The sequence below is a fragment of the Hippocampus guttulatus genome, chromosome 3 (assembly GCF_054856545.1).
Source record: "Hippocampus guttulatus isolate MCC_2025c chromosome 3, RoL_Hgut_1.0, whole genome shotgun sequence".
Lineage (NCBI taxonomy): Eukaryota > Metazoa > Chordata > Actinopteri > Syngnathiformes > Syngnathidae > Hippocampus > Hippocampus guttulatus.
In genome coordinates this window covers 8649724-8666464 of record NC_141263.1, presented here as the reverse complement: position 1 = coordinate 8666464, position 16741 = coordinate 8649724, and the positions used below count along the sequence as shown (strand labels likewise).

General features: G+C 43.5%; 1 protein-coding gene across 7 annotated transcripts in view; it reads right to left on the bottom strand.

The window, feature by feature from the left end:
- myo9aa (myosin IXAa) overlaps window positions 1-16741 on the bottom strand; it is an 89427-nt gene that overhangs the window by 2588 nt on the left and 70098 nt on the right. For 4 of the 7 annotated variants that reach the window (XM_086106523.1, XM_086106527.1, XM_086106525.1 and 1 more), the window contains 20 exons: window positions 11981-12103; window positions 11234-11383; window positions 10184-10494; window positions 7698-9404; window positions 6849-6948; window positions 6476-6682; window positions 5665-5762; window positions 5416-5546; window positions 5062-5282; window positions 4614-4730; window positions 4313-4501; window positions 4114-4161; window positions 3052-3163; window positions 2313-2374; window positions 1895-2087; window positions 1641-1769; window positions 1463-1568; window positions 1253-1384; window positions 1020-1143; window positions 469-486 (listed from right to left, as the gene is read on the bottom strand). In XM_086106523.1, coding sequence (XP_085962649.1) covers window positions 469-486; window positions 1020-1143; window positions 1253-1384; window positions 1463-1568; window positions 1641-1769; window positions 1895-2087; window positions 2313-2374; window positions 3052-3163; window positions 4114-4161; window positions 4313-4501; window positions 4614-4730; window positions 5062-5282; window positions 5416-5546; window positions 5665-5762; window positions 6476-6682; window positions 6849-6948; window positions 7698-9404; window positions 10184-10494; window positions 11234-11383; window positions 11981-12103 — 4278 coding nt within the window. The remainder of the gene's footprint in view (window positions 1-468; window positions 487-1019; window positions 1144-1252; window positions 1385-1462; window positions 1569-1640; window positions 1770-1894; window positions 2088-2312; window positions 2375-3051; window positions 3164-4113; window positions 4162-4312; window positions 4502-4613; window positions 4731-5061; window positions 5283-5415; window positions 5547-5664; window positions 5763-6475; window positions 6683-6848; window positions 6949-7697; window positions 9405-10183; window positions 10495-11233; window positions 11384-11980; window positions 12104-16741) is intronic. The other 3 variants (XM_086106524.1, XM_086106530.1, XM_086106529.1) reach the window with 2 other exon arrangements.

Here is a 16741-nt window from a genome sequence, read left to right as displayed (position 1 = left end):
GGGGTTCAACGGAACCTCTGCTATGAAGGTGAAGGCACACCTGACTCAACATGTCAATAAGTTATGATACACGCGCTTGGCCATCACTGGCTGGTTCATTTTGTGCACAATTTTAAAAAAAGTATACTTTATACTTATGCTAATTGTGTTTACTTTTTCCGTTTTTAATAAATGTGTTTTTTAATGTCTTGAATTTGTAAAAAAAATTAAAAAATCACGTATTTCTCACTAATGAAGGGTTTGGTGAATGTGCATATGAACAGGTTGGGTTCGGTGCCTCTAACAAGATTAAGAACCACTGCATTAGAAGTTGCTGCGCACCACATCATGCAATCGTACTGTCACAGCCACCCCAATCCCTTGGATGGGAACCATTGAAAATGCAGCCGAGCATAAATAGAACACCCGCAAACCAAACCATGAAACAGTTGAGGACATAAATACACCACTGATCAACATTTACTTTACCTTTTTAGGTGCATTTGACTGTGGAATAGACATAAATACGAAATGGGAAAATTAGAAAGATTTTCCCTGACACGCGGTTAAAGCAGCTAGTTTATTTTAATAAGTTTTATAATCATAACATATGACAGCGATTCTAAGCAGCTATCACCTAACGTCAGAAAAGAGGGGCCAGCATAGCATACCTATGTACCTAACATTTTGCACCGGAGCACAGTCATGCAATAAATAAATAAATAAAATTAAAAAAAAGCTCACAAGTTTGAAGCATGGAGTTCACATTCAATTTTACATACTTGAGCACTTTGAAATATATATATATATATGTGAAGTTTATTATTAATTCAATGTATTATTAGAATTACGATCAATCTGACAGCTTGCACTATTGCACTGCACCGAACCTAACAGCTCAAAGTAAATGTTACAGTGCAAAGTAAGCGACATGATCGGGAGGATTTGAAAAGGATGAAACAGCACCGAGCAGAAGTAAACCGACGGGTTGCGAAGCTTTTTCCAAAAGAAAAATACCGGTCGTCACAATTTGATCATACCATTGATCTTCGGATGAAAGTCAGCCTGCATTTGGCCTTATTTTCAGCAAACTCCAGGGTGTTGATGTCCTTCAGTCGCACTTTGTACTTTGTCATCTGTTCACAAATGACAAGTTCGACACACCTGTGGAGGAACAAAAAATACACCTCGATGGGGTTACAAACATTCCCTGACCACAAGAATAGTACACTAGTCCTGTATTTTCACTTGACGACAGATAGAGGTTACTTACGCTGTGGTCTTACTGATGTCCTGGACACTCTGAAGTGGATCAATCGTGTCTGGACAGCGCAGGATACAGGGAGCAAAAACTATTGCCAAGGCATTAGCTGACATACGGTTTGTCTCCTCTTGTAAGGCAATCCTGAAAGAGTAAATACAAGTGTCTGAATACTCCCATCAGGAATTCCTTTTAAAATGTTCAAAATCCACATTCATTTACCGGACAAGATGAAATATGAGCCGTTCCAGTGTGTTCAGGTGGGTCCTGCTTAGCTGGTCAACAACTGAATACACCCCTCTTATCGTTTCTTTTCTATCCTGCAAACCTGAGAAAGGACAACCATTTTTATTTTTCGGCACTCGCAGAATGCGCCGCGGAAAACATGCTGCTGACTTACCCATAGCACGTATAAACGCCTCGTATAGCTCAAATGTCATCAGAGGACTCGGCAGGTCTCGCAGCCACTGCTTGAAGACACTAGCAATGACGTGGATGTTGTAGTCATCCAGATTCATGCTCTCCACATCTGTGGCAACACGGAGACGGCACAGAAAGCCAAAACAAAGTCAAACGTGAATAAGCACCCATCTTGAAGTCTTTTTGGTTTCAACATCCATTTTTCAACACCTGTCACTGGTTGCGAAAAGTTACCTGTGTCAAGTCCCTGCTTCAGTTCTCTAATTTTATTGGTGGAGCCCGATTTTCGATAGATTCCCTCAGTGTAGAGGCCGTGCATCTCGATGTAGTTGATAAGCTTCTCCACCACAAGGGGCACCGTTCGCTCATCATTTGTCAGGCGTAACACCTCAACACCAAATTGTCTCGGGGAAAGCTCGGGGTCGAACTGTTCAAAGAGACAAGTATAGCGCTCAAACAATCACGTGCATGCAAACAAACCAATACCATAGAAAACCAGGCACACTGCTAGCTTGCTAATCCTGCCGTCAAAAATGACTGGCTTGAAGAAGGGATCTCTATTACAATACTGTATTAATAATGCATGAAAACGGCATACAGGGTAAAATACTTACAAACTTCAAGTCATTGGACTTGTGTCTGGCCGACTTACCTTCTTACTGCATTTGGTGGTCGTCTTTTGGCAGCACTTTCTGTGGCAGGCGTAACGGCACACTGGGTAAACACAGGCAAAAAGTCAAACACACTATTCCCGTTATCCACAGAAAGGCAGTGCCTCCTCATCTATCAGCAAGTCCAGTCAAAGACAAAAACTGATTGAGCAGGGAATGGCAGAGCGGCATTGGCGGGCATGAGGAGGTACAGTATATACTGAGTGAAGAAAGGACTACTTGTGAGGAGAAATTTCTGGAGACACAGAGCCGCAGACCCCATGAGACCAGTTGAAGACATTCCGATTAGGGCACAGGAGGGCGAGAGGACCGGATGGGATTTTCAAAGGGCGGACTCACTCAGACACCGTGTACACTATGCACATTTTGTTGTGCATGGTCACATGAGATCATGAGACAGTCTGGGCCGTAATGGTAGCTGCATTAATAAACACAAACCTATTATCTAAGACTCATCCAAAGATAGCTACTTAAATGTTATTTTAGGTCGTAAGTAATCTATTTTGTGGTTTTACCACATGATCTGTTCAGTCAAAACCCTGACAGCAATTTCAAGAGTTTTGGGGCAAGAGTGGGCTTGCTTGTTTTTGCTGAAATGACAAACATGAAGTTCTTCAGCAAGATCAAATGTTTGGTCCATTTTTACTTTCAGAAATCACGTCACTATTTTCACCAATTACTCATTTCAAAATCCACTCTTCAGTGCGCAAGTTTACTCACATTTGCAAACACAGGCACGATCCATCATCCAGATGAGCGATGAGCAGTATTCACAGTATGTGGGGATGCTGTATTGGGTGGACTTGAAGATATGGCCATGATGCTCCTCCACCTGTATGTGGGAGCGGAACACACACCTTTAAACAAGGTCGAACTGCACTGTGCTGTACATGATATCGACGTTTTGGACAAAGGTACTGGAAATCACCTCTCAATGAATTATTTAATCAAAGTTTGCCCTGAATCTTCAATCTCCGGCATAACAACACATTTTGGGCAATTGTAAGCTTCCAACAGGGAACACTAACAGCCGTTTCTGTTGCCAATACACTGAGCGAGAGCCATACTGGCATGAGTTACAACGATGTTGTATGATGAGACCCTGCTGGCTTTGCAAATTAAATCCATGGACAAATTGACAAAAATTCACACTGACAAAAAAAATCTTGTTCCTGTAAGAATTAATGCAAGGTGTCTTCATACATGCACTGAAAAACACCGTACATTAAATACAGGACACCTGCAAGCCCTAATATAATTGCCACTTGCAGTTTAGAGCCAATATAGGACGTGCGTGTCAAATACTGGTATTTATACAATGACAGGCGGTTAAGCTAGTATCATGTTAATTTATGTAATATGTTTACAACCATGGTTGTAGTTTGCAGTTGTGTAGAGTAGCGTACAACTTTACACACAGTAACAGTATCATGCCGAGATATTGTTGACCCTCTCATACAAATGAGCTAAACCAAATATTCGCGGCAGCTCTCATTATGAGTTTTCCACCTCAGCAAACTGCAACCCCGATAATGAACATACTGCTAAAGGAAGACCTCTTTGACAGTGGGTGACATTTTTACATGTGCAAAGGCAGATTATTTGATACACTGTGTAGACTAAATTTCATTCTCGTGCGCTCCTGGTGGTAAATTTGTGGCTGGCACACTTTGCCAACTAAACACGGTATGTATTAGGTGCATTAGAATATAAAGGTAAGCATTCTTCCTTTTAATGTTAAGATAAATATGATCTCATGGTGATGCCAGTGGAGAAACCTACAATGTCTGCATCTTTCTTCCTTCGCTTTTTGCGTTCAGGTTTAGGTTGCTGTAAAACAAACACAGAAATCACAGACATGAGCCTTTTTCTTTCACATCACTTCCACACCACTTAAAATACTCTCAATTACCCTGCACGGCTAAAATGTACGAGTTCACAATCACAATGAGTGTCCTTCAAAAGTTTGTGATGGCATTACCTTAGGTTGTGTGCTGTCCAGAGGTTTATACTCAGTCATGAACTCATCCAGGAAGACTTTAAAGGTGTTAACCCAAACTTTGACAGGGGACTCTCTCCAGTCCCTCTGCTCCTGCCGCATGGTCTTTTCCAGGATTTGCTCAAACAGAGCGTAGAGATCTTTGTAGCGGATGCTCTTACCATCGTCCATCTGATGTCAAAAGAGCACAGAATTGATCAAGTTGCCATGGAAACAATTATCCGGCCAAAGGTGATTGAATTTTACGGTGCGGACTGTCCGTAATTCCTCTAAGATTCCATACCGCCAGGGCTGTGGAATAGGAGTTGAAGATATTCAAACGGAATTCCTTCAATGCTTTTTTGAATACGACGTCCACCATGGTGTCCTTCTTGCTGTCCTCTGTGTCCAAGTCATTGATCTAAGCAAAACATCACGGGTAAACTACGTTTAGCCCAAAATGTCTTCCAGCACAATGTCTTATTATCTATAACACACGCCTTGAAATTCAAAAGAAAGATCAACTTGTAGCCAATGCTCACCATGGCTTTAATTTGGGGTTCTTACAAAACAGCCATCTTATCCTTGAGAATTTTACGAGAGGCATTTCATGCAGTGTTCCACAATAGCATGAGGCACATAAATATGTGGACAATTGACTGGCAACAGGGCCAAATCCCATTTGGACACTTAAATATCCAAATAATGCAGTATGTGACCATCATTGAGAATCAATGTGCGTGCGGCCTTACCTTCTTCATGAGGAAGTCATTCATGCTTCTGTAGTCATGGGTGCAGGTGAGGATCTGCAGGCCATCGCTGGGCCACTGAATGGGCTCCGCGGCCACGCTGCTGATCTTTACACTGCGCCGTCGTTTCACCTTGGGAGAAGGTTCCTTGTTCTCTTTCAAGTCTCTGAAGCCACGATCCCATGTCAGGTCAGGACTGCAGCGCGGCGATAGGTTTTCTTCACCTGATAAATGGGACATTGTGATCGCCCCGTTTGGAATGTATAAGTGCGGCGAGGTTCCATTCTGTCCACACTCAACCACTTTTAATGGATTTGACTGAACAATGAAACAAAGCATCAAACGGATCTTAAAGACCTTCTCTTAGCAATGGCCCAATGTCTCCAGAGTCTCCTTCCAGGGAATCAGTCCCACAAATCAGCTTTTCTCTGGCGATCCTCTTATCGCTGTGCTTGGTCTTGCCCCAGAAACGCATCTTTCCACGAACTCTGCAAAAAATTCCAGAACAAACACCTGCTGATAAAGACTGTGAACCATGCAAAACATTGTTGTTTCAAATGTACAACATGTCATATATACATTTCCAAGATCAGGAAAAGACCAAACCTTCCGTCCTGCGAGTTCTTGCGCAAAGATCCCCCTTTTCCCAGATCTCCTGATGACATAACTTTGTGTAGATCCTTTTTTTCCTCTGAGCCTGCAGGCTGAAATTAGAATGTGTGAGAACATCTACCAGTATTGGGCCAAACATGAGATGAAATCGTCCTGAAACGTTGGTCTATATCACGACCTACCAGTAGGTGACAGCATTACAGTACAGTCACACATCCTTTTCCAGTCTCGTATCGTGCCTATTTATCACTCACAAACAATACAGTACCCAATTATAACTGACTCCTATAGGAACTCAGAGAGTTAACAAATTTGGCACCACACATTTTATACTTGGACAATGTCGAGACAGCTAAAATTGAAATAAGACCACATAGACATGCACGTTTTGCACCAAACATTTCCAACATTAAAGAAAAACTCCATAAACACCTGTGAGAGAAATAAAGGCAAAGTTATGTTAGTAAACCCACATAAAAATTTAGTAGTAGGGCTGGGAAAACACATTTGAGAAATCGCCCTCTTCAATCTCTCGCAAATTTAACATATCTCTGAAAGTGAGGTTTAGTGAGCCTGTGATTCATAATTCATAACTCATTTCTTCTTCTCGAGGACAGGTTGTTTTTCAATACAACATGTTTTGAGGCGTTTAAAAATGTGTCTTCCTCTGAGTCATTTGAATCAAACAGATGTGGAAGCTCAGGACAAAGAAGTGTGAGGTCTCTACGCTGTGGGGGTTAGGAGAAAAGAAGCAGAAGTAAAGAACGTAGCCAAGGCCAGCGATGGCATCGGTGGGGCCTGTTACCATGTCGGAGTCACTAAAACAGGAGCCTCCTAGGCCTTCCTCCGTGGAGCTCTGCTTGGAGAGGGGTACAGGGGAATGTTGGGGGCTGGTGGCATCATAGTCATCCTCATCTGAATCGCCCCCAATAGAAAGGATGGGGGCGCGGGTGAGGAAGTCGGAGCGAGTCCGTGACATTCGGGCTTTCTTTTTGTGCCCGACTTTTCCCACCTGGAGTTCACCAGAAGTGATAAGAGCATGTTGAAATAGCAAAGATGATCGAGCCCTGTTGCTCTCATACCCCTGTTCTTCTAGTTGTGTTTCACCCCTTTGGTGTAACACAGAAAAAATACAAGAAACACAAAAACAACAAAAAACAAACTATAATTCTGCTTACATCACGTGTTTTTGTTCCTTTCGGCAGTCTTGAAACATATGTCGGCCCCTCTGTGGGTACAGCTTGAGATGTAGCTTTGGTGTCCTTAACGCTGTCGAATCTGAAGTGAAAATATTGAAGAAAAAAGAAATAAAAAGAGGCATTATGCTAATTTAGCCAACAACTTTACCAAGATAAAGAAAGATTCAACAAAATGAAATCAAACAAACGTTGTGTTTTCTAGCTCGAGAGGGAGCCCCAAAGAAAACATGTCAATAACATAATCGAGGTCCGTTTGGTTCGGAAAAACAAGACTTCAATCCTATTTGCAGAAAGTAAAGTTTGCATTTATGGGGCAGAAATATGTGATGTGTTTTTCAGTGTCTTTTCCTAGTCCCTTGGTGCTGTAAATCACCCCAAAAGTATCACTTGAATTTAGGAATTGAGTTTGGTTTTCTCAAGATAACCAAAATACAGGGTGTTACAAAAAAAATGCACATTTTACATTGTCTCACAGGTGGTACGCATATTGAACATTTGTCAAGTTTTGTGCTATAAAGTCCATATTCTTTTAAATATGCTGGTAGTATTTTTGATGCATAAATAATTGATTATTCAACATTAAAAAGATTTAGTGTCATTTTTCTGGGATACTTACTCACTCAGACATGTATGTTTGCCCAAAAGAAATGAAATACGGATGAGCGCAGCACTGCATTGCCACACTTTCATCACCCAAATATTGCAGGCAAATAGTGAGTAATGCTGAGATTATAATTTTTTTTTCTAACTGATGATTTAAGGACTGTAACACTGGTTAAAACTCTCAGCATTGACCCAAGTAAAGTAGATTATTTTGTTGATACTTACTTCGCAAATGTTACTTTGTCCTTGGGAGAGAAGAAGATGTTTCCCGGCTGGGCTGTCACATTAACCGTGGAGCCCTGACTACGCTGCACTTTCTTGGTGGCAGCTGTCACTCTGGTTGTTCCATCTTTGGACTGCAAAGTGAGTTTGGGTGCCCAGCCCTCCGCAGCAGACTTGCCTTCCTTATGCCTCTCTGTGGGGGCAGAGTCAGGTGGAGGGCGACGTAACTGGGGAATAGCAGCACGACAGGGGACCCCCTCCCTTTGTGGAGAGTGTACCAAAGCGTCAGACGACTCCGACTGGCTTCTACCGTGAGGAACTATCCCTGTCGTTCCCTCAATGAGCAGAGATCTGGGTCTAGGTGGCTTGCTAGAGGCGGCAGTTCCACCAACATCGTGCTCACTCTGCCGGCTCTGTTGTATCTTCCGCAGAGCCTCCCCTCTCTGTTTCTCAAACAAGTCTCTCTCGTGCTGAAAAAAGAAAAGGCGCTGACGCTCTAACGCTTCTTTCTGTTGTCTTATCTGCTCCATCATTTCCCTCTCATTCTGTTGTTTCTGATGACGCTGCCTCTCCTCCTTCTCCTCGTTCAGCTGCACCAGCTTCTCCAAGACAACCGGATCAACCTGCGGGAGGCCAGTGGAAGCAGGGCAGGGTGCGTGAGGCGCCGGAGCTGCGACATGCCCTCGCATCTTCTTCTGAGACCCCGTGTCGCTGACCTCAACACAGGGACGGACCACCTCGCTCAGCTCTTCGCCGAGTGGGCTTTCTTTCTGCATACTGATGACCACCACCACCGGCCTACGTGTTGACTCTCGCCTTTTTTTTAAAGTTTGAATGGTGGGAGTTGTCGAGACGGCAATCTTTGCATTTTGTTCAGGTGCCGCATTTGGATGACTAGGAGTCACAGTGCTGCTTTCATTAGCAGGGACGAAAAAGGTCGGGAGGTAGTTCTCGAGTTTGGACGGATGTGTAGAGTAGCCGGCGGGTTCCGTTTGTTGTTGAAAATGGCTGCCAGCATCTGAAGCCGGCCCCCTGTTGGGTTGCTCTGTCTTTGGGCTTATGGAGAAAGCCTCCAAACTTGGTTCTGACAAAGCTCCGAGTGAGCCAATTGGCGAGCAGAGGTCCTCGCTGTCAGTCACCTCCTCTGTTGCTTTGGGAGCATCCTCAATACTCAAGAGTTCAAAGCTGCCTTTGGAGCTCTGACTGTCAGGTGTGCCTTGTGGTGAACACAGAGGAGGGGTGATGGAGGGCACCAGTTCAACAGACCAGCGCCTTTCCTCAGAGGTGGGCGAGCCCTCACCACAGGTCGCTCGGACCTTGAGGAGCTCCAGACTGAATTTGGCTTGCTCCAACTCTCGCATCCGCCGGCTCTCTCGCTTGGCCCGGGTGGCTTTCTGGCTGAGCTCTTCGGCTGCTCTGAGTTTGTCTCGCACGGGCACTGTGGCTGGAGTGACTGAAAGAGGTGCCTCTGAGTGCCATGTGGGTGAGCTGGCATCTTCTCCTCTTATTCTTTCCTCTTTGAACTCTCCATCGGTGCTGCCAAGGATGTTGAGTGTCCTTTCCTGATACTCATAGGAGTTGTCCTCCCAAGTGCTGATGTGCAAACCCATGACTCCCTCAAGGGTCTCCTCTTCTGGTGAAAAGCTCACCTGTACATTCTGTAGTTGATCCTTCCTCTCCCCGAGCTTCTGTTCGGTCAGTTCTCTGAACCTGATGAGTGAAAAGACATGGAAACAGGTTAAGCTCATTTAAAATGTGATTTTTACCATCTTAGTTGGCATTCTATTTTGAATACAGTTGCATGTATATCAATCAAACGTCAACTAACTTAAAATGTTTTCACTATACTGTAAAAATCGCACCTTAACCCATGTGTTACAATTTCCACACACTTTAAAGATAAATTATTGAAATGTATGCCAACAATGTTAGTGAGCACAACAAAGCCAGCAAGATGTTTGTTATAAAATCATTTGAGGAGTTTTTTTTGGGGTTTTTTAATTTAGCGTATATCTTTAATACAAGGGACACTTGTTTCTGTAAACTCTTATTTCTTTGTTGAAAATGCCGGAAAGACAATTTTCATATCAGCAATACTTTAAAAAATATTTTGTTGAATTAGCCAACTAAAAATTGTGTTGAAGTCTGATGCTAACTTTTTTTAAAGTCTAGATTTAGAGGCTGATTACTTTTTTTTCTTTCAGCGGATCAGCTGATTGCAGGGCTGACTTGTGTGCTTGCATAAGGGCTCACTCACACTGAAATTGGTTTGAATGCTGAACATTGACCAAGTAGAATCTAAGACCACTGTGCAGACACTCAATCCACTCTTTCCACCGGCTTGCGTTACAACTATTGTTATCGTCAACTCGGTCAAGTTAAAAAATGTTCACAACACCGTTGTGGTGATCGATCACTACAGACAAATCAGAGTTGGCGTAACAGCTACAAAAATTAAATCGGCGTTTCACACCTCTTCCATGTCTTACCGTTGCCGAGCAAGGTGGCCTCGGATTATAGCCTGGATGTGAACGGCAGCAGCATAGAGACGCAAGTAGGCCTCTCTTGCTCGATGACAGCGCCAGGCCGTCTGAATGACCAAGGCTGCCGTACAGCGTTGACACAACCACAGTCGCCATGCCCTCTGAAGCACCAGCGCAGCCTCTTTCCACAAACTGAACCTGTGACGCTCCCTGTACCCCCGCCAATGTGTCTGCAGGCACAACGCTGCCTTCCCATGGGCATTCTGGTCAATGTGCACTTCCTCGGCTTCCATGGGTCGGTACAAGTGCCACCATTTCTGTTGGCAAATAAATAACGCTGAATATTATTGCTTTTTAATTTTAATGTCAGTTCTTGTCTTTACATGGAACGCACTGTTGCTCATGAACTTTTTGGAGTTTGTTCAATCTGAGTCATTAGCAAATGATGTCATCATTGCACCAGGTCAAAAGGGATTTCCAGTGTATCTAAAAAGTAAAACACACAGGGATGTGCCTAAAAAATAAATTATTCAAACTATGGGCAATGGTGTACATCAACATGGACTCCTTACAGAATGGGAAATTGACAGGATGACAAGATGAGGCGGAAAAGCTCAAAAAAAGAAATGATTTTGGTGGTAATCAAAAGCAAAACATTTATTGAATGCGTAGTTTGTCAGAAGACAGTGGCGATAGTCTTAACAGTCACATATATTACTGACATTTTAGTTTGGAAATAATACAAAATCAACAGATTCCAAACGAAGTCCGTTTCGAAAAAGAAAGCTGATCGCAAAAAAGCTCACGGTACAGTATAATAACGTAAGGAACGTTATCTTGACAATATTTTGAAATAAGTCCTCTTGAAATGTGATTTTATGAATTTCTCATAGCAAATAATCAGAAGGCAGAGAAAAATTAAACGAAAAATAATAAATAGTTTTTTTCTCCCCAAATATAACCAATTCGCAACTAAAAAAAACAAAAAACAAAATGAATACAGGCAACGTAAAGTTGTAACGAATCCAACCAAAGCAGACGCAGAAGGAAGCATACCTGGATGCAGACTGCCGCCGCTCTCATTCTAAGAAAGTGTTTCCTCTGCAGTTGGGCTCTAAACTGTCGTTGCAACACAACGATAAGCCTGAGAACCTCACCGTGGAGTTGGGCCTGCAGCTGCTGACGCGCTGCCTCCCGCAGAAACACCTGAGAGGAAGGAGCACCACAGAGTTAGCGTAAGGTAACAAGGGCTTAATAAAGGCAGAGGTTGGAGACTCCCCCTTAGTACTGCAAACAGTCGCCAGCAAGCGCACACACAAACTTCAGATATCTGACACGTGGCCACAAAAATGTCAGGTATGAACTTGTAATTATATAGACAGCCTCCTGAAGACATGGACCCTTATCCATGTTGACGACACACACCCTACCAAATATGGGGCACTGCCTTCATTACATAGTCACGGTAACAGTTCTGATCCCACACTATCCCTCCTTCATGTCCATATAATTAAATGTGGAAAGCATTTTTTTAATCCATTTTCTTTTTACTAAAATCAATGGCAACATACATACAATATGTACGAATCCTAAAAAGCCGTGCTGTCACAGCATAGATATTGAGTTTCACTGTCCTTGTAGCGTTCTGTCAACATATTTTGCCCGTACTTGAAGCTCCATGTGCCCTTATGAACGACATCCATTGCTTCATACATCTGTGTAATATTATTGGCATATCACAAACAGAGGCTATCGAAGAAGCTTCGTATACGAGAGTGACAGGAGAGGAAGGCCCAACGATACCATTGTCTTGCCGACTTGATACCCATCTGCTTCCAGGTCCAGCTGGTCCAGCCAGTGCTGGATGTCATCTCTGGTGGTGCGGATGCTCTCTGGGAGCAGCACATAGAAGTGATGGACAAAATCCTGTTGAGAGCAGAAAACAAAGAACAAAGAAAATGTTTATTGGTTGACAGATCAGGCTATGTTCTGGTCTGAGCGTTTCATAAAAAAATTGTTATTGAAAAAAATTCATTTGAGGATTGTTTGCATAAAACACTTGAACAATTACCTAGTACCAAGTACAACTTTATTGTCAAATGTGCTGTATGTGCATACAGCACAGATGAAATTTCCTCCCTCTTAAACAGACAACAAGAGGAGCCGCTGCGGGTGCCTGCGCCGCCATCAAAAGAACACTTCACATAAAATGACAAAATAATACAACACAACACATAAAACAATTCTGTGGCCTATGTCACAGACCTAAGTAACCGACATTGAGCGCACCTGATAAAGCCCACACTTGAGGCAAGGCCCAAGGCTGAATAAAAGCTGCAAAGGAAGAATTAATTTCAGGAGAAAGCCTACGCTGTTCATTTTTGCATCATGGTAGAACTATGCTGAAGCCCACTCTTCAAACTGAGGCCCAATTGTGTGGCTCCAATACACGGCATCCTGAGCTGTTGGGGGTGGATGGGGAAACTGATGCCGTGTTTATACAATTACAAGCATGGGGAGTGTTGCAAAACGGTGAGGACAATGGACACGCTCTGTCCTAAGGAGTCAGGGTACGATCAAATCTGTGAAAATGATATCATGCCAAGGATATTTGTCATTAGTGCTGACCGCAGCGCTAAATACGTCTGGGCGAATGTCTGGCAAATGATGGACAGTGAGGCTCAAGATATCTATAGGGGTGTTCGCATGGCAGCTGTTACTCCGGTGTAGCACCGATGCTGCGCCCCCCGAGAGCGTTCACACGTACAAAGTTATACCGGTGATAGCCCCTGAAAACAGCTTAAACCGGAGGAAATGTAACCCTGCTCAGGAGGTGGTTTAAAAATTTACTCCGGAGTAAATGCTAGTTTGCGGGCCAGCACCGATATAAAACGGGACGTGTGAACGCTACAGGGGTAGACTCGCTACGCGTGAGAAGAGTTGATTACCTACGGGTGGAATGCGTTGCTTTTGTGCTCTATTGCACTTCCGTCATCTTTCCTTTTATAGGAGACTGGACTGTCTCGGAGTTGTTGGTGTAGTTTGTTCCTTTGTTGTTTGTTCACAAACCCCCCATAGAATTCCCCATCTAATTTATTTTGCGATTTCCTCTCTTGATTTTCTATTTGCCGCATTATGTTTGCTTTTCTGAGTATCATTGATTTACGTTTTCGGGGGCAGTCATTGAACGCCTCTCAAGCAGAAGGCACGGAGACGGAGAAGCCTGTTGTTGCTTGAGTGAAACAAATTAATAAAGTATATGTTTTAAAAAGAACCAACACGACAGCTCTCTTTGTTTCGGAGCTGCAACACTTTCTCTCTCTCATCCTTTTACGGTGTCTGAAAGACCACAGCGTTGATTTGTCTGGAGAAGTATGAACGATAGTTTTTCGATATGTCAAAAACAACACGGGGAAAAGGAAGTACACTTTAAGCATGCGCATGTTTTATTTTTGAATTATTACTATCGTATTGCACCAGTGGCGGATGCTGGTCTGTCAAGGAGGGGAAGCTCAATTTCGGCCTACATCATAAAATGTGTCCGTTTATTTATACGTGGATTCTACTCTCCGTTCATTTTCAAGAAAATTATCTGTGAGCCTGTCATACCAACAAGACATCTTTTCCAGGTACTTATCTAGTGTCCTACAACTACAATAAAACCCACCAGAAATGAACGATTAATTTGTCGCTAGTCGTTTTCAACAAAGAGAGTGCCACTCAGATGATTAGAAGAAGTCTCCAGTTCAACTCAGAACAGAATGAGAATTGAAAAATGCTCCCACCATGCCTACACCAAAAGATCGGTGATCGTCTCATTTCGCTGTCAATCAAGAGATTCATCCTCAGACAGATCATCCAATCATCATGCAGAAAAGCTCAGCGTCCGGGCCAGCCCATAAACGCCCACTGTCCATAGACTCCCAGAGACGCTGAGCGTCCGATGGGCGGGACAAAACCAGCATTTATCCAATGACTCGTCTCGTTTCAATGCATTGGGACAACCTACACTGAACTCTCTAGACGCCCAGCGTCCGCGCGGTGGACTCTCAGCGTCCACACAGTGTAAAGCACAGTGAGTGAAGCTGCGGGAATGAATGAGAAGAGAGTCGCGTCGTAACCAGTAATAAGAAGCTGATTCGGAATAAAGTTGAGCGCGTTGTAGCGCATATTTAGTCAATGACATGTCCACACAATTTTATGTACACACATGTATTTGATCACTTTTTTTGGGACATTTTAGGGGAAGCTCAGCTTCCCTTGCAGTCCGAGAGCAATCGCCTCTGTATTGCATGGCCGCAGAAACTGTCGCGTGAATGCAAATGGTGCTGCACCGCGGTTAACACGCTTCTCTTTAGTAAGCAGCTTTATACGTGTGCACGAAGATATTTCGCAACAAAATACATTTGTGCAGCAACGATGCAAATGTGTGCCATGTGAACACCCCTTTAGTAACCTCATCATAAAGCGTACTTTCATGAGTCTCACTCACCTCACCCAACGAAGTTATGGTAATTATGTACATTACACTACCATCCACAAAATCGGGTCCACCTCCATAACACATTGTTAGAGGAATCTACGAACAGAATGATATCACGTTTAAAGTTCCATTTAATATGGGCCTGTCTAGACGTGTTGTGTATTTAGCGCCCCCAAATGTCTGCGCGCAAGGGTGTCGGTCGTCTCGGGAGGAGGCTCTTTGAATCCATAGTAATCACATTACCGCAAGCGTGCGAACAGATAGAAGGAGGTTAGACTCAGTCAACAGTTTAGGAACAAAGTGTTTTAGGACATCAAAGGACGGTCTGGGAACTGGTCGTGGCCCAGGCGACCATTTATCATCTGCGAGGTCTGCGACTTGTTTCTTCGTGGGAGACGGTGTTAAAGTATCTGTGGTTCAAAGCTTGACAAAAGCTAATCACATCGCCGACCGAGGGGCCGGACTGGGGTCGTGCTATGCAAATATCAGGGGCAGTGTCTTTCTTGTATTTCGCAGATGTAAACAATAAAAGACCGATGAGGAGCACTGAGTGTGATCGCGGAGCAACTGCCCGCCGTTCGCTCTGAGAGATCCACTGCCGTCGGACTGCACCAACAACCTTCCCTGAGTCGAGTTGTTCTGTTTAAACTTGTCCGGGTACAACTCTGACACACATCTAATCACATTCAATATACTCAGCTTAGAATTAAATAATCGTCAAACTGTTGTTTCATGATGGTGCACTGCAGTTTAAACTGCTTAACTTTCAATGGCAGTACATCATAATGGAAGGTACATAATTCAAGGCGCCAAGTTGAAAGTTTAAAGACGCACCTTTGTATACTTTGGTTGCAAGTTGAGTTGATATTTTAAATATTACTGCATTACTCTTAGCTCAAATCAGTTCGCCACCAACCTCTGTAACCAATCAAGGCAGGTTTGCCAGGGAAACTGAAATGCTGCCTTTTTGCTTTAGTTTTTGTAAACCCTGCAGACCCATGTCCGTCTGAACCGCACCCTGTTGAAAGTCACTAAAATAACCTTTCTTCGTGTTTCTGATGCGCTGATTGAAGTTAGGTGGACCTTATGAAGTGTCCCGTAAATGTCGAGTAGTGTACAAAATCAGCAAATAGCACACCATATTTCTAAAATGCCCCTCCTATTCCAAGGCAAAAATCTGCTTTACAAACAACGGTGGACCGCAACCAACCTAAAGTGATAGCACAGTGAGTGACAGAAGATGTGTATCTTGAAATGAACACACTTCTTCTTGTTGTCTGTCTGTCTTGTTGATCTGTATTGGGAGCTATTATCGAGCTAAGTTCAATAATAATGACACATTTTCCTATCCTAACTTTGATTGATGACACTTAGCAAACAGTGATTGTTTAGCTACTCAGACAACTGACAGCTCAAACCTTACTAACTACATCTTGACAAGATCTAAAATATTATGATACATTTTACACAGTGGCTCAGGGGCATATTCTCCAATATGCTTAAGTCGGAAAAGGCGCACTGCTGCATATTTTTTTTCACTTTACAGATTCTCCCATCTACTTGGGTGTGTGACTTACTCCCCGTCATGAAATGCACACACTCTGGGCGGAGCGACCTTGGAATGAGAGCAGTCCCGGACAAATCTGTCAGTGCGCGTACTCTCCCATGGACTTAAGCATCTTTTCTCTTCCACACTCCAGAGGATGTACTACGGTGTAGCGCCTCTCAAAGGTGAACTATCAAATTGCACGTTGTGAGTCATTTCGCAGTTGCTGACGGCGGAATGACTTGTCACCGGCTGACTCGCATTGACGAGGTGAAGGGTTGGTGGCGTGGCTCACACCTGGCCCATATACATACGCTCACCGACTGCCTGACGGCTGTATATGTGAAAATCGACTTCATATCTTATTCCTCCATCAAGCGTTCGGTCATGAGCACCGTATTCTGATTAAATTGCTTTTATGGATTCATCAAAACGTGAATGGAACAACACATGCTCTTCAAAGTAGCCGGTAGATGAGCCACACACACACACACACACACACACACACACACATTCCTGGCGAGGATCGATTAAC